Source organism: Mytilus trossulus, unplaced genomic scaffold (assembly GCF_036588685.1).
Source record: "Mytilus trossulus isolate FHL-02 unplaced genomic scaffold, PNRI_Mtr1.1.1.hap1 h1tg000261l__unscaffolded, whole genome shotgun sequence".
Taxonomy (NCBI): domain Eukaryota; kingdom Metazoa; phylum Mollusca; class Bivalvia; order Mytilida; family Mytilidae; genus Mytilus; species Mytilus trossulus.
The window spans coordinates 332,805-352,528 of NW_026963321.1; the positions used below are offsets into that span (position 1 = coordinate 332,805).

Here is a 19,724-nt window from a genome sequence, read left to right on the forward strand (position 1 = left end):
TCTGAGGCTTGACACATCAGTAAAAAATGGTCTTGTCAGAACAATGAACAGTCTATGATTCTATGATACCCGATGATTTTTGCAATATAAGTCATTACAGTAAATAGAAGAAAAAAACAAAACTTTGCAAGATTGCAGACATTGGCAATTTTTACATTTTTATTCAATGCATTTACGTGTCTAAAATGACAAAACAAGAATCACATCACTTGTACATGTACCAATTCAGCCAAGTCAAATTCCAAATTCATTTTTTTTATCTTGACAACAAATGTTATATAACAAAACAAAGGAACTTCAGCTTTCAGCATATGGCAGGGACATACATAAAATACTTTGGAAAGTCCTTCATCATCATTTTGTAAACAAAATGTAAAGTATATAAGAGCACAGTTTGCTAAAGTCTGCAATAGTACCTTTTAAAATCTAATACTTTGAAACACATTACTGATAATTTTGTTTTCTATTTACAGATTTGAGATGGTATTCAAAGGTCACCATTGACTGAATAGAAGATTAATCCACCATTTTCAAAAATGTTGAACGCAACTTTAACTAGTCCTTTAGACATTGTTACTCCTCTGTACCAGTTCATTTCAGAGGCTAACGATACACATCATGTTATGGGAAACTTCACAACGCCATCATTGGTCAGTAATGAAACGGTCTGGGTAGCAGATATAGCACTGGCTCTCAAAGTTGGCAAAATATGCTATAAATACATTGGACCAATTATCTGTGCAATAGGCATCTTATGCAACATTATGAACTTATTAGTTTTGACGCAGCGTCAACTCAAAGAGTCCCCATATACATATTTAACTGGACTAGCTCTGACTGATTTGGGAGCACTTACATTTTCATTCATTTTCATGGTGGGTTCTTACCAGAGAAAAGAATACTTCTGGAAGTTTTATGATGCCTATATTTATCTTCCATTGGTTAATGTATGTACCAATTCCAGCGTCTGGATAACAGTGGTTCTAACGATTGAACGTTTTCTCTTTGTACGTTATCCACTGTGGGCAAAGGCCATGTGCGATAGAGCCAGTGCAAAAATGAAAAATGCATTAATTATTAGCATTATGTTTGTCATAAACATTCCACACTTTCTCCTATTGAGAGTAGAACCAATAGCAAACACAACAGATCAGTACACCAGAGTTTCTACTGATTTCCGACACAGTGAGCACTACTATAGAATCCGTTGGTTCTATAGCATCATCATTCACTTTGTTCCACTTATAATTCTCAGCACAGCCAATGCCTATCTTGTCTATGCCGTAATGAGGGCAAGGAAAGAAAGAGAAATCCTACAGATCCGTAACAACAAAGAGGCCACATGGTACAGAGAACAAGTCAGACTTACTGTAACACTTATCAGTATAGTCTGTCTCTTTATCGTCTGTATTATACCATCAGCATTCTCAAATAAAAGAATTGCATATGCATTGTTTGGTGGGGACCAACCATTGAGCCACTTTGCTATGTCAAACTTTTACTTAATTCTGCAATACGTAGCTAACGTTCTTGTCTGGTGTAATTTGTCTTTGAATTTCGTATTTTACTGTGCCATCAACAAGAAGTTTCGTTACGTTATGCGTTGGATGGTACAACGTTGGATCAAGAATCTAAGGAGAAGAAACGGCAACGTCTTGCTTCTGGTCAACTTCAAGTCTGGACATTCCATAACCCGTAACAGCAGTAGTCAGACAAACAGCATTACAATGACGTCGAAGACAAACCCACCAGATTTACTGTTAAAGACAGACAGAAACAACCATAATGGCAACCATAAAACAGCACTCATAGAAGATTGCGAAAAGGAAACAGAAAATGAAGCCTAGGAAAAACAAACATTGAGGCGATTATCATTTCATTTGCTTACTGTGAAAGATTTCAGGGAGTGAGACTTTAAAAGTTGCTATATTTTCTATTTACCTCTTAAATTTGTGATACTGTTGTCTGTTGCATTTAAAATTAGCTTTTGTTTCAAGAATCTGGAGTAACCTATATTGTTGAATTGTTACATAAAATGGGATTATTAAGTTTTGAAAAAGTATGCATAATTAAGGAGCATTTTTGTTATACAACAATCATCAATAATACTGTGAATTCATTTATTTTCCTGGGTGCCACTTTTCGTGTTTTGAGGAAAAATTGTATTTTCGTGGTAACTTTGAATTACGTGGATCCCCAAGTTTCCATACAAGCTTATTGGAAATTCCTACTTCTTTGAATATTTAAATTCCTGGTTTAGCTATACAGCAGATCATAACAATTGATACCCACGAATAGTTAATGATGAATTCAAAGTATATCAGTAACACTGAAGATAACCAAGCTAATATGTAATATATATGTGTATTTGTCTGCTAACATGTACGAAGAAAAGAAGTCAGTAAACTGTTATGTCAGTTATCTCCTTATGGGACTTTAAAGTGGTACTCACACCACTGATTTCCATGTTCTTTCCTTATTTCAAAGTTCTCTTAGTTTTAGCTTTATTTCAAATACTTAAATACTTGTTGAAAGTGGAATTATTCCTTCAAGTTAGCTTATCATGTCAAAATTTAGGCCAACACTTCATTGGGACTAAATCTAAAAATATCTGTGGCAGGAGGTAAACAAAAGGTAATTCTTGGCAAAATGTTCATTTGAAGTTAAAGTAGTGTAAAATTTAAACATTTTTATTTTTTTTTAATTTGTACCCCATAAAACCCTGCCTTTTGATAAATTATAATTCAAGGGGAATAAATCTAAGTTTCTTAAGGAAATAATAGATATTTTAGTGAGAAAACCTGGCATCTCAACTACACAAAAGTTAACCTCTCTCTTATTATTAGTTGGATTGTCCCTCTGGTATCTTTCATCCCTCTTTTAATATAATGTAAATAGAATTCAACTGGCATCCAAAAAACTCTGTAATAATAAGAATATATCAAGAATTAGGGAAAGCATTGTAAAAAAATATTTAAAACAAATTTCATTTTGATTTTTAAAGAAGGAATCCAAGAATGAATAGCTTCTACACTGAATTTGATTATTGATAAAAACAATAGTAAATATTCACTCATGCAAGGATTTACTAATTATCTTTTACTCATGCCTATATAGGACTTATAAATACAACGTACTGTTATATAACTCTTTGTACATTTTCCCTTTGATTTCTATGTGAGAAGTAGTCTTGTTTTTACAAATACTGTAAATAGAAAAATGAAGAAAAGATTTTTTCATATTGTTTTGGTTTAAATAAATCAGACACAAAAATTAAACTTCTATTTTAAAATAAGCTTTCAATATTTACATCTGACTACTAAACACATTTTCACTGTTATAGAACATATTAGATGTACATATAGTTTATATATATAGATATTTAAATATTGTCATTTTAAATTTCAGTCCCTGTGATACAACCATAATGTGATCATGTTGTAAATAAATGTCCATCCTACCAATGGAGTGTTTACTCTTATTTATTTTTAAATATCGGATAACTAGAAGTCTTCCAACTACACACATAGTTCCAAAGCTTCATCACAGAGGGACGCTTATGTTAGACCACAGGCTTTAGACAGTCAAATCTAAACTTTTTTTCTTTAAACACAACCTATGATAGTAGTGGGGCATTGTGTTTTTTAGTCTGTCTGTCTGTCTGTCTGCCCATTCCATATCAGGTTAAAACATTTTACATTAGTTCATGGTAACATACATCAACTGGAAACACTGAGAGCATATATATTCCTGATGAAATAGCTGTTTTTTAAAAATATTTATGCGAAGAATCTCATCATAGATATATAAACTCAAATTCAGTTATTTTGATGTCACATCCATTTGAAATTTAGAACACATTGTTCATTGTGAAGCTGAATACATATGTCAATAAAGATTTTGACACATTTGTTTAAATAGGAAAATGTGGTATGATTTCCATATAGAGACAGCTGTCAACCAGAGACCAAATGACGTAATAGTTTTATTTATAGATCATGGCCTTCAACAATGAGAAAAACCAATAACAAAAGGCCCTTAAAGGACAATTTTGCATCTGTCCCAAGTCAGGAGCCTCTGGACTTTGTTTAAATCTTGTATGATTTTTAATTTTAGTTCATTTTTAGGTTTTGGAGTTAAGCATTCACATCTATATCACTTAATTAGTACACATTTTTGTTGCGGGGCCAGCTGAAGCAAGCCTCAGGGTGTGGGATTTTCTTGCTGTGTTGATTACCCACTAGTGGCAATCGGCTATTTTCTGCTCTTTGGTCAGGTTGTTGACTCTTTGACACATTCCCCATTTCCATTCTCAATTCTAAAAGTAAAACACTCAAGCAAAGTTCCTGGTTTATGTAAAAACAAGAGTGCACACACTGAAATGTCTCGCCTTCTTTACTTATCATTGATATTATGTTTATAGTCCTAAGTATAAAGCTTTATCAAAAACTGTCACATAAACAAAGACTAATGAACCATGAAAATGAGGTCAAGATCAGATGAACCAATCCAAGCAGACATGTACAGCTAACAATGCTTCCATACAACAAATATAGTTGACCTATTACTTATAGTTTAAGAAAAATAGACCAAAACATAAAAACTTAACACTGAGCAATGAACCGTACAATTGAGGTTGAGGTCAAATTAAACCTGCACAACTGACATATAGATCATAAAATATTTCCATACACCAAATATAGTTGAGCTATGGCATATAGTATTAGATAAAAAGACCAAAACTCAAAAATTTAACTTTGACCACTCAACCATGAAAATGAGTTCAAGGTCAGATGACATCTGCCCGCTAGACATGTACACCTTACAATCATTCCATACAACAAATATAGTATATCTATTGCATAAAGTATGACAAAAACAGACTAAAACACAAAAACTTAACTATAACCACTCAACCAATAAAATGAGGTCAAGGTCAGATGACATCTGCCTGCTAGACATGTACACCTTACAATCGTTCTATACAACAAATATAGTAGATCTATTGCATAAAAGAGGGACAAAAGATACCAAAGGGACAGTCAAACTCATAAATCTAAAAAAAACTGACAATGCCATGGACACAAATGAAAAAGACAAACAGAAAAACAAAAGTACACATGACACAACATAGAAAACTAAAGAATCAACAACACAAACCCCACCAAAAACTAGGGGTGATCTCAGGTGCTCCGGAAGGGTAAGCAGATCCTACTCCACATGTGGCACCCGTCTTGCTGCTTATGTGATTACAAATTAGGTAAAAAGTCTAATTCGGTAGGTCACTTTCATGAAAGGTAAGGGGATTGTAGTTACGACGTAAGGAACATATCCGATATCATTTGTGAAACGGTTATTCCATAACGGTCAACCAACTCATGATGGCGTCCGTAAAGTATGAGAAAAACAGACCAAAACACAAAAACTTAACTATAACCACCGAACCATGAAAATGAGGTCAAGGTCAGATGACACCTACCAGTTGGACATGTACACCTTACAGTTCTTCTATACACCGAATATACTAGCCCTATTGCTTACAGTATCTGAGATATGGACTTGACCACCAAAACTTAACCCTGTTCACTGATCCATGAAATGAGGTCGAGGTCAAATTAAAACTGTCTGTCAGGCATGAGGACCTTGCAAAGTACGCACATACTAAATACAATAACCCTATTACTTATAATAAGAGAGAATTCAACATTACAAAAAATCTGAACTTTTTTTTCAAGTGGTCACTTAACCATAAAAATGAGGTCAAGGACATTTGACATGTGACTGATGGAAACTTCGTAACATGAGGCATCTATATACGAAGTATGAAGCTTCCAAGTCTTCCACCTTCTAAAATATAAAGCTTTTAAAAAGTAAGCTAACACCGCCGCCGGATCATGTTACTATCCCTATGTCAAGCTTTCTGCAACAAAAGTTGCAGGGTCGACAAAAAATCAATATGGAGTTTAGATTATTGTGATTTTAACTGTCACATTTTCCCCAATAATAAAAAACATCGCAATAATTTCTGAATTTAACAATTTAATTTCATAAGAGCTCTTCATTCTGAACATTTTAGCTAAGTCAGATTTTCCTTTATTTATAACAGTTTTCATAAGAATTGACAAAACTTAAATTTACCCCTATGATCTATTCTTAGCCATGTCATCCATCCATTGTGGCCCAGTTGTGTTAATTTAGGGCAGTAGTTTCAGAAAAGATTTTTGTAAAAATTGATAAGAATTACAGACGAAGAAGGAAGACCATAGCCATGTGATGAGAAAAGCTCACTTGGCCCTACGGACATGGAGAGCAAAAAATCAATAAATAAAAGGATTTTGGCAGTAAAAGTTACAATGAAGCTTGTTTAACAGTACCTGTGGTTACTCTGGAAAAACAAGAGTGCATGCACAAGCTGAAATGTGTCGCCTTCTTCACCTTCTTTACTTATCATTGATATTATGTTGATAGTCCTAAATATAAAGCTTTAATTATTAAAATTGTCACATAAACTAAACATTAACCAAGAAAACTAAAAATTGACCTATGAACCATGAAAATTAGGTCAAGGTCAGATGAACGATGCCAGGAAGGCATATACAGCTAACAAGTCTTTCATACAACAAATATAGTTGACATATTGCATATAGTATTAGAAAAAAAGAAAAAAACTCAAAACTTAACTTTGTCCACTGAACCATGAGAATGAGGTCAATGTCAGACGAGCCCTTCCAGTTGGACATGTACACCTTATAAACCTGCCATACACCAAATATAGCTGCTGCCAGATTACTATCCGTATGTTGAGATTTATGCGACAAAAGTCGCAGGCTCGACAAAACTAGAGGCTCTAAAGAGCCTGTGTCGCTCACCTTGGTCTATGTGAATATTTAACAAAGGATGCAGATTGATTCATGACAAAATTGTGTTTTTGTGATGGTGAAGTGTTTGTACATCTTATTTTACTGAACTTGCTGCTATCTATATTGAACTTGGCCCAGTAGTTTCAGTGGAAAATGTTAGTTAAAATTTACAAATTTCGTGAAAATTGTTAAAAATTTACTATAAAGGGCAATAACTCCTAAAGGGGTCAACTGACCATTTTTGTCATGTTGACTTATTTGTAGATCTTACTTTACTGAACAGTATTGCTGTTTACAGTTTATCTCTATCTATAATAATATTCAAGATAATAACCAAAAACAGCAAAATTTCCCTAAAACTACCAATTCAGGGGCAGCAACCCAACAACGGGTCGTCCAATTCATCTGAAAATTTCAGGGCAAATAGATCTTAACACGATTAACAATTTTACCCCCATCAGGTTCACTCTAAAAGGTTTGATTTATGAGTTATAAGCCAAAAACTGCATTTTACCCGTATGTTCTATTTTTAGCCATGGTGGCCATCTTGGTTGGTTTGACGGGTCACGCCACACTTTTTTTAAACTAGATACCCCAATGATGATTATGGCCAAGTTTGGTTCAACTTGGCCTGGTAGTTTCAGTGGAGAAGATTTTTGTAAAAGATTACTAAGATTAACAAAAAATGGTTAAAAATTGACTATAAAGGGCAATAACTCCTAAAGGAGTCAACTGACCATTTTGATTATGTTGACTTATTTGTAGATCTTACTTTGCTGAACATTAATGCTGTTTACAGTTTATCTCTATCTACAATAATATTCAAGATAATAAGCGAAAACAGACAAAATTTCCCTAAAATTACCAATTCAGGGGCAGCAATTCAGCAATTCATCTGAAAATTTCAGGGCAGATAGATCTTGACCTGATTAACAATTTAACCCCCGTGTCAGATTTGCTTAAAATGCTTTGGTTTTTGAGTTATAAGCCAAAAACTGCATTTTACCCCTATGTTCTATTTTTAGCCATGGCGGCCATCTTGGTTGGTTTGACGGGTCACGCCACACATTTTTTAAACTAGATACCCCAATGATGATTGTGTCCAGGTTTGACTTAATTTGGCCCAGTAGTTTTTGAGGAGAAGATTTTTGAAAAAGTTAACGACGACGGACGACGACGGACGCCAAGTGATGAGAAAAGCTCACTTGGCCCTTTGGACCAGGTGAGCTAAAAATTTTGTCATAATAGATATAGGAAGATGTGGTGTGAGTGCACCAAGACACAGCAACAACACATAATCTAAAGAATGATAAATGATTTTTAAGATGCTATTTAACTTGTATATAATATTACATGTCTTTTTATTATCAATAGCTAAACATGTAAATAAAAAAATGATTGAAAGATGAATTGCTTCTGTTGTAAAGAGAGGAAACAACAGATCAGAATATCAATCTTTTGGTGGAGGGGGGAATATGCCATAACTATACTGACATGTTTAGTTTGATTACAATAATACTGATATATGTTTGATATGGGGAAAGGTCCCACAGCTGGCAATGATAGGTTGAATGATAGCCTAGAATGAAAGGTCCCACAGCTGGCAATGATAGGTTGAATGATAGCCTAGAATGAAAGGTCCCACAGCTGGCAATGATAGGTTGAATGATAGCCTAGAATGAAAGGTCCCACAGCTGGCAATGATAGGTTGAATGATAGCCTAGAATGAAAGGTCCCACAGCTGGCAATGATAGGTTGAATGATAGCCTAGAATGAAAGGTCCCACAGCTGGCAATGATAGGTTGAATGATAGCCTAGAATGAAAGGTCCCACAGCTGGCAATGATAGGTTGAATGATAGCCTAGAATGAAAGGTCCCACAGCTGGCAATGATAGGTTGAATGATAGCCTAGAATGAAAGGTCCCACAGCTGGCAATGATAGGTTGAATGATAGCCTAGAATGAAAGGTCCCACAGCTGGCAATGATAGGTTGAATGATAGCCTAGAATGAAAGGTCCCACAGCTGGCAATGATAGGTTGAATGATAGCCTAGAATGGAAGGTCCCACAGCTGGCAATGATAGGTTGAATGATAGCCTAGAATGGAAGGTCCCACAGCTGGCAATGATAGGTTGAATGATAGCCTAGAATGAAAGGTCCCACAGCTGGCAATGATAGGTTGAATGATAGCCTAGAATGAAAGGTCCCACAGCTGGCAATGATAGGTTGAATGATAGCCTAGAATGAAAGGTCCCACAGCTGGCAATGATAGGTTGAATGATAGCCTAGAATGGAAATAATAAAGGTTATACAGTCCTTAAAGAATTCAATATCGCATACAAACACAAATTATCATGTTCTTTTTTACATTCATCAACATCATTAATAGATTAATTAGTAGAAAAAAAGGGTTTTAACGTGCAAGATACTTAATCTCAATGTGCTTTGACGTCAAACAAGATCTATTCAATATCCATCTATTTCCGACACATATTTCTAAGTGGATGTCTAAAAAATAAACTTCATGACAATTCGTAATTAAAGTTATTTTTCCTCAATAAACAATCGAGAATTAGTTTATAAGTCGTCTTGTTTGAACCAGTCTCTCTCTCATTAAAGTCTTTTATACCCGATCAAATATTACTCTTCAAGAATCAATCATTTGAAAACGCATTGCAAATAAATAAGTGTTTTCAATGTACCTATCATCCCTGAAGAGAGACAAAACGAGGCGATAATTACACACTCAATTGTAAAGCTACCATCCCAAGAGTGAAGGAACCAAAATTGACCAAGATTACAGAATCAATATAGCGTTTTAAAATTAATTTGAACTACAAGATGAGCAAACTGAATATCTTAACCTCATTTTTTAATATGCTAAATATGGATAATTCACAGGGTTTGTGAATTGACGGACTAATGGACAATCGATTGATATAATTAAGGTCTTTCATTCATCATGTTCATATAAAAACTTTATCCAGTGTCACGCTTAGACCCCAATGAGACCCACTGTAGGACTATACTATTTTGAGAGAAGGGTAGTATACCTTACCTAACAATCACTTCACAGTTCTATTATTGGTCTTAGCTAGCAGGCAAGGTTACAAGTCAAAGATATTACCTTTACCTACACACTAATGAATTTTGCTGTAATCATGAAATTGGGTAAGTCAACTAGGGCTCTAAAAATAATTAAAACATGTCAAGTGGAACATAATGTATTCAGTAAAGTGTAACCTGCCTAATCCGACACACTGGGGAACCAGATTTATCTACCAGAAAAACAGTGTAATATTTATATATAGGGTATTTTTGTAAATATTAATTTTTCAAAACTATAAAATAAAACTATGATAAATATTTTAAAAGAAAGCCATAAAAAGCCTTAATTCCAGTGTTCTACTCTGAGTGAGTGACAGGCACTTGTCTCAAAAAAAAAATTCCTATATACCTTAATATATTAAGGTATATAGTTATTTTTTTTTTGTGACAAGTGCCTGTGGTTCTACTGTTTGTTATGGTGTCTTGCTGGTTGATTGACATAATCACCAGGGGGAAATTTGAACAGTTTAAACAATTATAAGATGATTGTGACCATGCAAGTTTAGAGTCACTTTGTTGATAGTATTTCAAAAGCCTACATGAAAGTATTTCTTATACAGAACAACACAGTCATTTACCAAAGTATGCCAACTCACTAAGCTACCACCAGTTATAACCTTCAAACAAAAATATTATACAAACACAGACTTATAATAAGTAATTAGCACATTTTATAGTCATTATGCTAGTTAAAATGTAACCTAAATCTGCCATGACACTTACATCTTAGAAACAAAAAAGAAAACTCAACTGTTCTGTTTTTGATAAATTGCTTAGCATTACCGGTACACGCAATATTATATACTGCAACTCTTAAGGAAAATTTGAAAGATGAGACAGATCTTATGTTTTTTTCTTTTGTAAGAATGAATCAAAATTTCTTTTTACTAACAATGACTAATGAGAATATAACATTAACAAAAAGTCTAGGTATTCATTCTAAAATTTTAAATCTAAACTAGTAGTTCAGAGAAAATTGATGTTATACTAAAACTCCAAAACATATAACTGAATTAAAAAAAATTTGTTTTTGTTTGTCATTGGATGGTTATGTCCATTTAAAAAAACTTCAGAGAACTAGTAGAACTTTTCTCAAATTATGGCAAACAACCAAATAAAGTGAAACAGCTTAATAGTAGAGTCTGAGTCCCCCTCATTGTACAACTCTAACCAGATTTTCTGTAGGAAAACCCAACTAAAAATACAAAATGCACTTTAGTATTCTAAGAGTAACTTCAAACCTCGGTGCACTGCATGAAACAGAGAGTATAACAATGAGATTTTTTTTATTATATAACCCTGCAGTAATAGACAGTGTAAACACATTTTTATTATCCTTTTTAATATAATAATCCAATCCGTTTCCATGTTTTAACATTATTATTGTTAATTAACATTCTGATCACCACTGCATTAAGTAATATAAAACTGTTTCCAGTTCTCAGTAAATATACGACATCATTGCTTATTCTAGTACCTTGTCTGGATGTCTACGATGACAATTTCCGATGATGGAAATGGTCGGACAGGAAGTAATAGGAATCAGATTAAATGTTTTATGTTTAGGTAATGACACAAAGAACACTTGATCTGACTTCAAATGGAACAATTACTGTTTTTGTCGTGTAATGATGAATTGTCATGCAAATCAATTGGATAGCTAGTGGCCTAAGTGGATCCTGGTGTAATATCTCAAGTTCCTTTAGTACTCATAGTTCGTAACAAAAATGAAAACCAACTTTTTATAAATTTTAGGCGTTTAAAGTGTTTTTCCGGATTTTCCTTATTTAGAAATAATCAAAGTCATATAAATGAAGGACAAGTTGAAAGAAACAAAACAGTTATAGAGCTCAACAGCCAAAAATTGTATTATATGACTGAAAATTATGACCAAGTTTTAGACCATATGTTGACCTCTAGATCTCTTTCAAATTTTTTTTTTTTGTGTCTTTGGGAAGCTATCTGTGCTAGTTGACTAAGTATTCCATGTCTTCTTTTTCTTTACTATAATTGTTACAAGAAAGGTGACTTAAAGGCAAGTTTACATTTTGTATTAAACACAAATGACCAGTTACAGCTTACTATGTTTTCTCCATTTCTTTAAATCATCATAAAAACCTGGTAATTTGGTAAGGATTAATCAAATGTTTTCTTCAGTTGATTAACTAAGCTACATTAAAGAACTTAGTCACAGGCACTTGTCTCTAAAAATATAACAGTAAATAAATTGGTCTGTTCAGTTTTCTTGTAATTTGAAATTTCAGGACCTTGTATAGCTGACTAAGTGGTATGGTCTTTGCTCATTATTGAAGGTCATACTTTAAGACCTATAGTTGTTAATTTCTGTGTCATTTGGTCTCTTGTGAAGAGTTGTCTCATTTGCAATCATACCACATCTTCTTTTTTTATGTATAGAAAAAAAAATCAGAGGTAAGTGCCTGTGTACTAAGTACAGTATCTAATGTTACAGTAAGCATAAATTAACTTCTTTATCAAAGAATAAAGTACTATGAAACAAGACAGTTACAGCTCATTGCAATCAACTGGAAAATTTCACTTCTACAACTAATGTTTCAAAATATTAGTTCAGCAGACTTAAACATGTCAAGAAATCGACTGTGTAGTCAATGAAATCATTGACATGGACATCCTTAAAGAACTACGCATCAAAAACTATTTGAAAGGGTTCAAATCTGCAGATGTTTCACAATTAGAATTTTCCAGCCGTTTGCCTTGGACTCTTGGAGACAAGATGCTGTCTAACTACCAATATAGATAAGCCAATATAAATATAGAAATGTTGAATGGTTATATAAAAGTATAGACAACAGATTAATATGCTACTGTCATATATATATATATAGTTATAAATATTGATGACGGCAAATCAGCATGCCATAATAAAAGTTAAAAAAAAATCTGATTTTTATTCCATTTCGTTTAAAGTGCATGAACTGAAATAACATTGTCTGAGTTCTAAGACAATTTTTTGTCTCTGCAGCATAAAGTTAAGAGATGTGTATGATTGCCAATGAGACAACTATCCAAGGGAGTAAGAAGGATATCTTTCAAATTTCTGATTTTCAAATGGGAAATTTACCAAATTTTAAAATTTGCAAATCATAAGATTAGTGGAGAATTTCAGGAATGCACTTCGACAACATTAAAATCATTAAGTAATTATAAATGTATTAAAGGAATTAAACCGTCAACTAATTATACAATTGCATGTGTATTGTCATTAAAAGACCACCTCAAGACTTCATTCCAAAGAAAATATCTTCACATACAATAACGGATGTGAGGAAACAGTGTTCACGTCATTACTGTCAAATTTATATTCTTTTAATTCAAATTGATATTTTTATTCAAAGTTGGGAAATTAATGGATTATATTTCCAGGTTTCGGAAATTATTTCATAGCCATTAATGAATAAATACATTTTTGAAGTCCTATGACATTTGAGATGCAAACATGTAAATTGACATTTATTAATATTGCGTCTGGTAGTTTTTTGGATGGTTTTCTAATAATCTGTAAAAGTACATAGATTTCTTTTACATCTTGAATATGGATTCATTTTTCATTCCTATGCATTAATTCTCTTCTATCTATGTACTAAGAAAGATTTTGAGGATTTAATAAAAGATGAAAAGATGTGATGTTAACATTAATGGGACGCATATAGTCACTCAGAGTCTTGTAATTTTTGTTCATTTATTAAGTCCATGCATTATGTTTACCCTAATTCTGAAAGAACAGAAAGGACAAAATTATCAGGCAGCATCGTAAACAACTGCTCATAATAAGTGCCTAATCTTTACTTACTTCACTTATATTACTATCTTTTAAAAGATGCATGGTCAGAAGAGCTACAAAAATTAAGAGCTTATTTTGGCATTGCATCCTTAAAATAGTACATGTATCTGATAAAAAAAAACTTGTGTAAAGACCTGAAAAAACATTTTTGACACCAAATTTGTAATAACTGAAATGTCTAGCCATACAAATAAATATAAAAAAGGAGTAGTCCGTAGTCTATTTAAGACTATTGGATCTAAGATCTAAGATCTGATAAGACAATCCAGGAATATACTCCAGATTCCAGACATACAAGATTATAGCTCTTCATAATGACAAATTGTTAATAATTAATACAGAAAATCGTAAACCATAAATAGAAGACCTAAGACAATTTACAAGACAATCATTTTAATCATGAACATCTTCAATTATGAAAAATGTGTCTTTTTAACGCTATGTCATTTATTTTATAACCTTTTTATGGCAACTACACCCTTTAAGTCATATCACAATTACCTCTTTTGAAATTGAAACGCTCTGTTTAAGTTGACATTTATGTACATGGCTTCCATAATAAAAATAAAAAGTCCAGTTTTAGATAATAAAGAGATTTTACAGCATTTGTAATCCATTTGCATTATCATTTCATATATATTACAAAACATCATATTCAACTGTTTTACCGCTGTTCTTAAAACAAATCATTCTCCACAAATAAATCAGTTTGTTATAGAATGGTAAAAATGGTAAAAAAGCAATCATAAACTCGAGAAATGACCATTACAATGTTAAACCCAAAAATACTAAATTTGAAAGTTTGTTAGACAACACTGATGCTGGCCAGGTATCATACCATGGCAAACCATTGTTAAATAAAGGCTTTCTTAATAAATAACCATATAACTCCTCTTAGAAAAGTCAGTAACCTTATTAACAGTAATAAATTGTCAGTTTATTTATTTAATTTATTCCATTGCACATACCCAATCTTCTTCTATGATCATAACATAACAATAATTTGTAATAACATCTTCTCCATAAAACCATTTATAAATCTTTATATTTCATCAGTGATTTCTAGAAATGGTCACAATTTATATGGGAATCAGAATTATAGATGATATACAGCCAATAAAAATGGAATTATTATTATTGAGATGACCTCATAGAAAGGGACAAATGATTGTCTATTTCCTTGTTTATTTTATCTCAGAAATCTGTTAAGTCTTTTCTTATGCCTTACAGGAAAAGTATAATTTGTGTCCATTCAATTGCCTTATTGACATCCAGCATAAATGTTATTTTGCATGAATATCAAGGTAAATAGTACTTTATTGTGGTTTGTCTAAACCAAAACTTATATATACAAATCCTGTCTTAAACTACAAAGTTGTGGCACAATTTTAAAATTGATCTTGGTACACCTTACTTCCCCCCTTTTCTATATCTTCCATCAGTTAAAGTTTTACTTCATTAAATAAGAAAAATTCATATAATTTAAACTCATTTTTTCATTTCTATTATTTTTTTAAGCAACAGTGATCTCTGACAGTAATATCTAGAGGCCACTTCCCCTTCCAATTTTATCTTTGACCTCTAACTAATATGTAAAAAGGCCACTTCCCCTTCCATATATCTTTGACCTCTAACTGTAATATGTAAAGGCCACTTCCCATTCCATATATTTTTGACCTCTAACTGTAATATGTAAAGGCCACTTCCCCCTTCATATATCTTTGACCTCTGACTGTAATATTTAAAGGCCACTTCCCCTTCCATATATCTTTGACCTCTAACTGTAATATGTAAAGGCCACTTCCCATTCCATATATCTTTGACCTCTAACTGTAATATGTAAAGGCCACTTCCCATTCCATATATCTTTGACCTCTAACTGTAATATGTAAAGGCCACTTCCCCCTTCATATATCTTTGACCTCTGACTGTAATATGTAAAGGCCACTTCCCCTTCCATATATCTTTGACCTCTAACTGTAATATGTAAAGGCCACTTCCCATTCCATATATCTTTGACCTCTAACTGTAATATGTAAAGGCCACTTCCCCTTCCATATATCTTTGACCTCTGACTGTAATATGTAAGGGCCACTTCCCCTTCCATATATCTTTGACCTCTAACTGTAATATGTAAAGACCACTTCCCATTCCATATATCTTTGACCTCTAACTGTAATATATAAAGGCCACTTCCCCCTCCATATATCTTTGACCTCTGACTGTAATATGTAAAGGCCACTTCCCATTCCATATATCTTTGACCTCTAACTGTAATATGTAAAGGCCACTTCCCCCTCCATATATCTTTGACCTCTGACTGTAATATGTAAAGGCCACTTCCCCTTCCATATATCTTTGACCTCTAACTGTAATATGTAAAGGCCACTTCCCCCTCCATATATCTTTGACCTCTAACTGTAATATGTAAAGGCCACTTCCCATTCCATATATCTTTGACCTCTAACTGTAATATGTAAAGGCCACTTCCCCCTCCATATATCTTTGACCTCTGACTGTAATATGTAAAGGCCACTTCCCCTTCCATATAACTTTGACCGTTGACTAATATTTGAAGGCCACTTCCCCTTCCATCTATTTTTGACCTCTGACCGTAATATTTAAAGGCCCTTCCATACATTTTTGACCTCTGACTGTAATATTTAAAGGCCACTTCCCCTTCCATATATCTTCCATCTATACTTGTTAAGTTCCACTCCAATATAACAAGGAAAGCTCAACTTGCCATCAGAAAACCATTTTTCAATAACTTATCATTTATAAGAACAATGTATTGGTATGTCTTGATGGTTGACCTATTGACCTTCAAATATAATAATATTTTCCCTCCTTTATATCGTCTTTCTGTTAAAGTTACACACCAATTAGCAAAGTGACAATTTAGAAACCATTTTCCCAAAACAATATTTTACAAAAGGTAACCTTGACCCTTGACCTAATTACCTTAATATCAATCAGATTCTTCCCCTTCATTCTGTGTAAGTTTCGTTTCAATAAATCAAGGGATATATTATATTTACCATCTAAGAAACTTTACCATTTTTTTCTGACATATGGATGTACTCACTATTCAAGGAAAAGCAATTATTATTATACCTCCACAGCAGATAAAAATATCAGGAGCAGAAAGCTAACTCATTGCAGAATTTAGTCAGCATGGTAAGTACAATATATCACCCTTATTCAAGTCTAGCTTAAAATTACAATTGCTTCTCCTTAACAAAGTTGTTAGACTTTATTTATTTGTGATAAAGAGTTATAGTTTATTTGTTTAAATTATTCCACTGCACATAATCCATTTACTTCTGAACATAACAAGACAATAATTTGTAATAACATCTTCTCCATAAAAGCATTTATAAATCTTTATGTTTTATCAGTGATATTGAGGAATGGTCACAATTTATATGGGAATCAGAATTATAGATAATATACAGCCAATAAAAATGGAATTATAGAAATGACCTCCAAGAAAGTGACAAATAATGGTCTGCTTCCTTGTAAATTTCATCTCAGAAATCTGTTTCTCCTTGTGCTATGTCTTCAAGGAAGTAAAAAACAAATTAGTGTATAGACAATTACCTTATTTACACCATGAAATGAAACTTTCCAAATATGTTATCAAGGCTAATGGTGCTAGGTTGTGGTTTGTTTACGTAATTTGCGGCATTTCTAGAAAAAAAACCACATTCATAGTTTCTATACTTTTTGTTTGAAATATCAAAGACACTATATAATTGGTAATGGTACAAGTATTTGATATAATTATTGGAGCATCCAGTATGGATAGGTGACACATACTGATTTATACAAATTAGAAAAAAACACTTAAGGAAAACTATAATCTCCCTTGAGATATTTGTTAACATAGATAAAATTAAGAAACAAGAGGCTCTCAAGAGCCTGAATCGCTCACCTTAATTTTTTTGGTTAAATCTCTCACCAATGATTATTTTGGCTTTTCAATTTTTCTAAATGTTTTTTGAATCGTTCTATTTTCTTCAAAAGCAAAAAAAAAAAAAAAATTCTCCTATGTTCTATTTTAGCCATAGGAGCTATGTTTCTTGACATACACACACATACAAGGAAATAACATAAAAAATTTATACTAGATACTCTGAAACTCATTTAGCCTAAGTTTGGCTGAAATTGATACAGCCGTTTCAAAGGAGAAGATTTTTAAAGTAAGTCAACATGATGAACAAATAGTGAAAAAAGTCTTTAAAGGGCAATAACTCCTTATGGGGTTAATTGACAATTTTGGTCAAATTGACTTATTTTTAGATCTTACTTTGCTTAACATTTTTGCTATAAACAGTTTATCTGTATCTATAATTATATCGAAGATAATAACCAAAAACTGCAAAATTTCTTTAAAAACATCAATTCAGGGGCATTATACCTGAAAAAACAGTTACCCAATTCGGCTGAAAATTTCAGGATAGGTAGACCTTGACCTAATAAATACTTTAACTTCTTGTCTTATTTGCTCTTAATGCTGGAGTTTTTGAGATATAAGCCAAAAACTGCATTTTAACCTGTGTTCTATTTTTAGCCAAGACGGCCATGTTATTTGACGAAATAGAAAATAAAACACAAAGTTTATTTTATACACCCTACTGATCATTCATTTGAAGTTTGGTTGAATTTGGTTGAGTAGTTTTAGAGGAGAAGATTTTTTAAAGTAGGCAAATATGATGAACAAATTGTGAAAAATTGTCATTAAAGGACAATAACCCCTTAAGGGTTCAATTGACAATTTTGGTCATATTAACTTATTTGTAGATCTTACTTTGCTGATAATTTTTGCTGTTTACAGTTTATCTTTATCTATAATAATATTCAAGATAATGACCAAAAAACTGCAAAATTTTCTTAAAATTACCAAATAAGGGGCAGCAACCCAACAATGGGTTGTTTGATTCATCTGAAAATTTCAGGGCTGATAGATCTTGCCCTAATGAACATGTTTACCCCCTGTCAGATTTGCTCTAAATGCTTTCGTTTTTGAGATATAAGCCAAAAACTGCATTTGACCCCTATGTTCTATTTTTAGCAATGGCGACCATGTTTGTTGATAGATCAAAACTTTGGATACAATTTATAAACTAGATACCCTAAGGAACATTCAGTTAAAGTTTGGAAGTATTTGACCTAGTAGTTTCAGAGGAGAAGATTCTTGAAATAGTATACGACGACAGATGACAGATGACGACGGAAGCCAAGTGATGGCATAAATACTCGTAATTGTGAATCTACAATCAGTGGATGATGGTTGAGGTTCTAATAGCAAATAATATTTCAGTGCTCAGCCATTAAAATCACACTTAAATATGTTGCTCCTTAATTTGTGACAATTATAAATAAAAAGAAAACATCTTGTTTGTTTACATGCATACCGTAAATGTATGAAATCTTCGATCTACAAGTTTACTAATGTTTTCTCAGAGAATAACGTTAGTTTTGGTGGTTCAAGTTGTCTCAAAACCATCTGTTGTTGTCTGTTTAATGTATTTGGTCATTCATGGGTTTTTCTCAAAACAGAATTTTGAATTCTATTGTCTACAGGTTATCATCAGTTCAGAAGTCATTGCCTCAAAAAAACTAAATTAACTTAATTCAATAAGATTAAGTTACAAATCATTAAGGTAAAACTAACCTTAGATATGTAACTATGACTGTTCTTTTTAGGTTCCTTTTGGTCATATGGATATGGACCATAAATGTTTCTTTATGAAAATAAGAAGATTTTGTTGATTGCCAATGAGACAACTCTCCATCAGAGAACAAATTATTGTAGAAGTTAAACGTTAAAGGTCTTCTACAATGAACAAAACACATACCTTATAGGCAACTAAAATGACAAGTGCAAATCAATTGAAACAGAAAACTAATAGCCTGATTTTGTACAAAAAA

The 19,724-nt window shown here is 32.7% G+C and overlaps 2 protein-coding genes across 5 annotated transcripts in view; one reads left to right on the top strand and one right to left on the bottom strand.

Annotated features, from left to right (window-relative positions):
• Positions 1 to 3,464, top strand: part of LOC134701730 (probable G-protein coupled receptor B0563.6) — a 50,935-nt gene extending 47,471 nt beyond the window's left edge. For all 4 annotated transcript variants that reach the window (XM_063562875.1, XM_063562877.1, XM_063562878.1 and 1 more), the window contains one exon: positions 474 to 3,464. In XM_063562875.1, coding sequence (XP_063418945.1) covers positions 537 to 1,847 — 1,311 coding nt within the window. In that variant the 5' untranslated portion in view covers positions 474 to 536 and the 3' untranslated portion in view covers positions 1,848 to 3,464. The remainder of the gene's footprint in view (positions 1 to 473) is intronic.
• Positions 1 to 19,724, bottom strand: part of LOC134701727 (probable ATP-dependent RNA helicase DHX35) — a 147,552-nt gene that overhangs the window by 62,952 nt on the left and 64,876 nt on the right. The gene's annotated exons all lie outside the window — the stretch shown is intronic.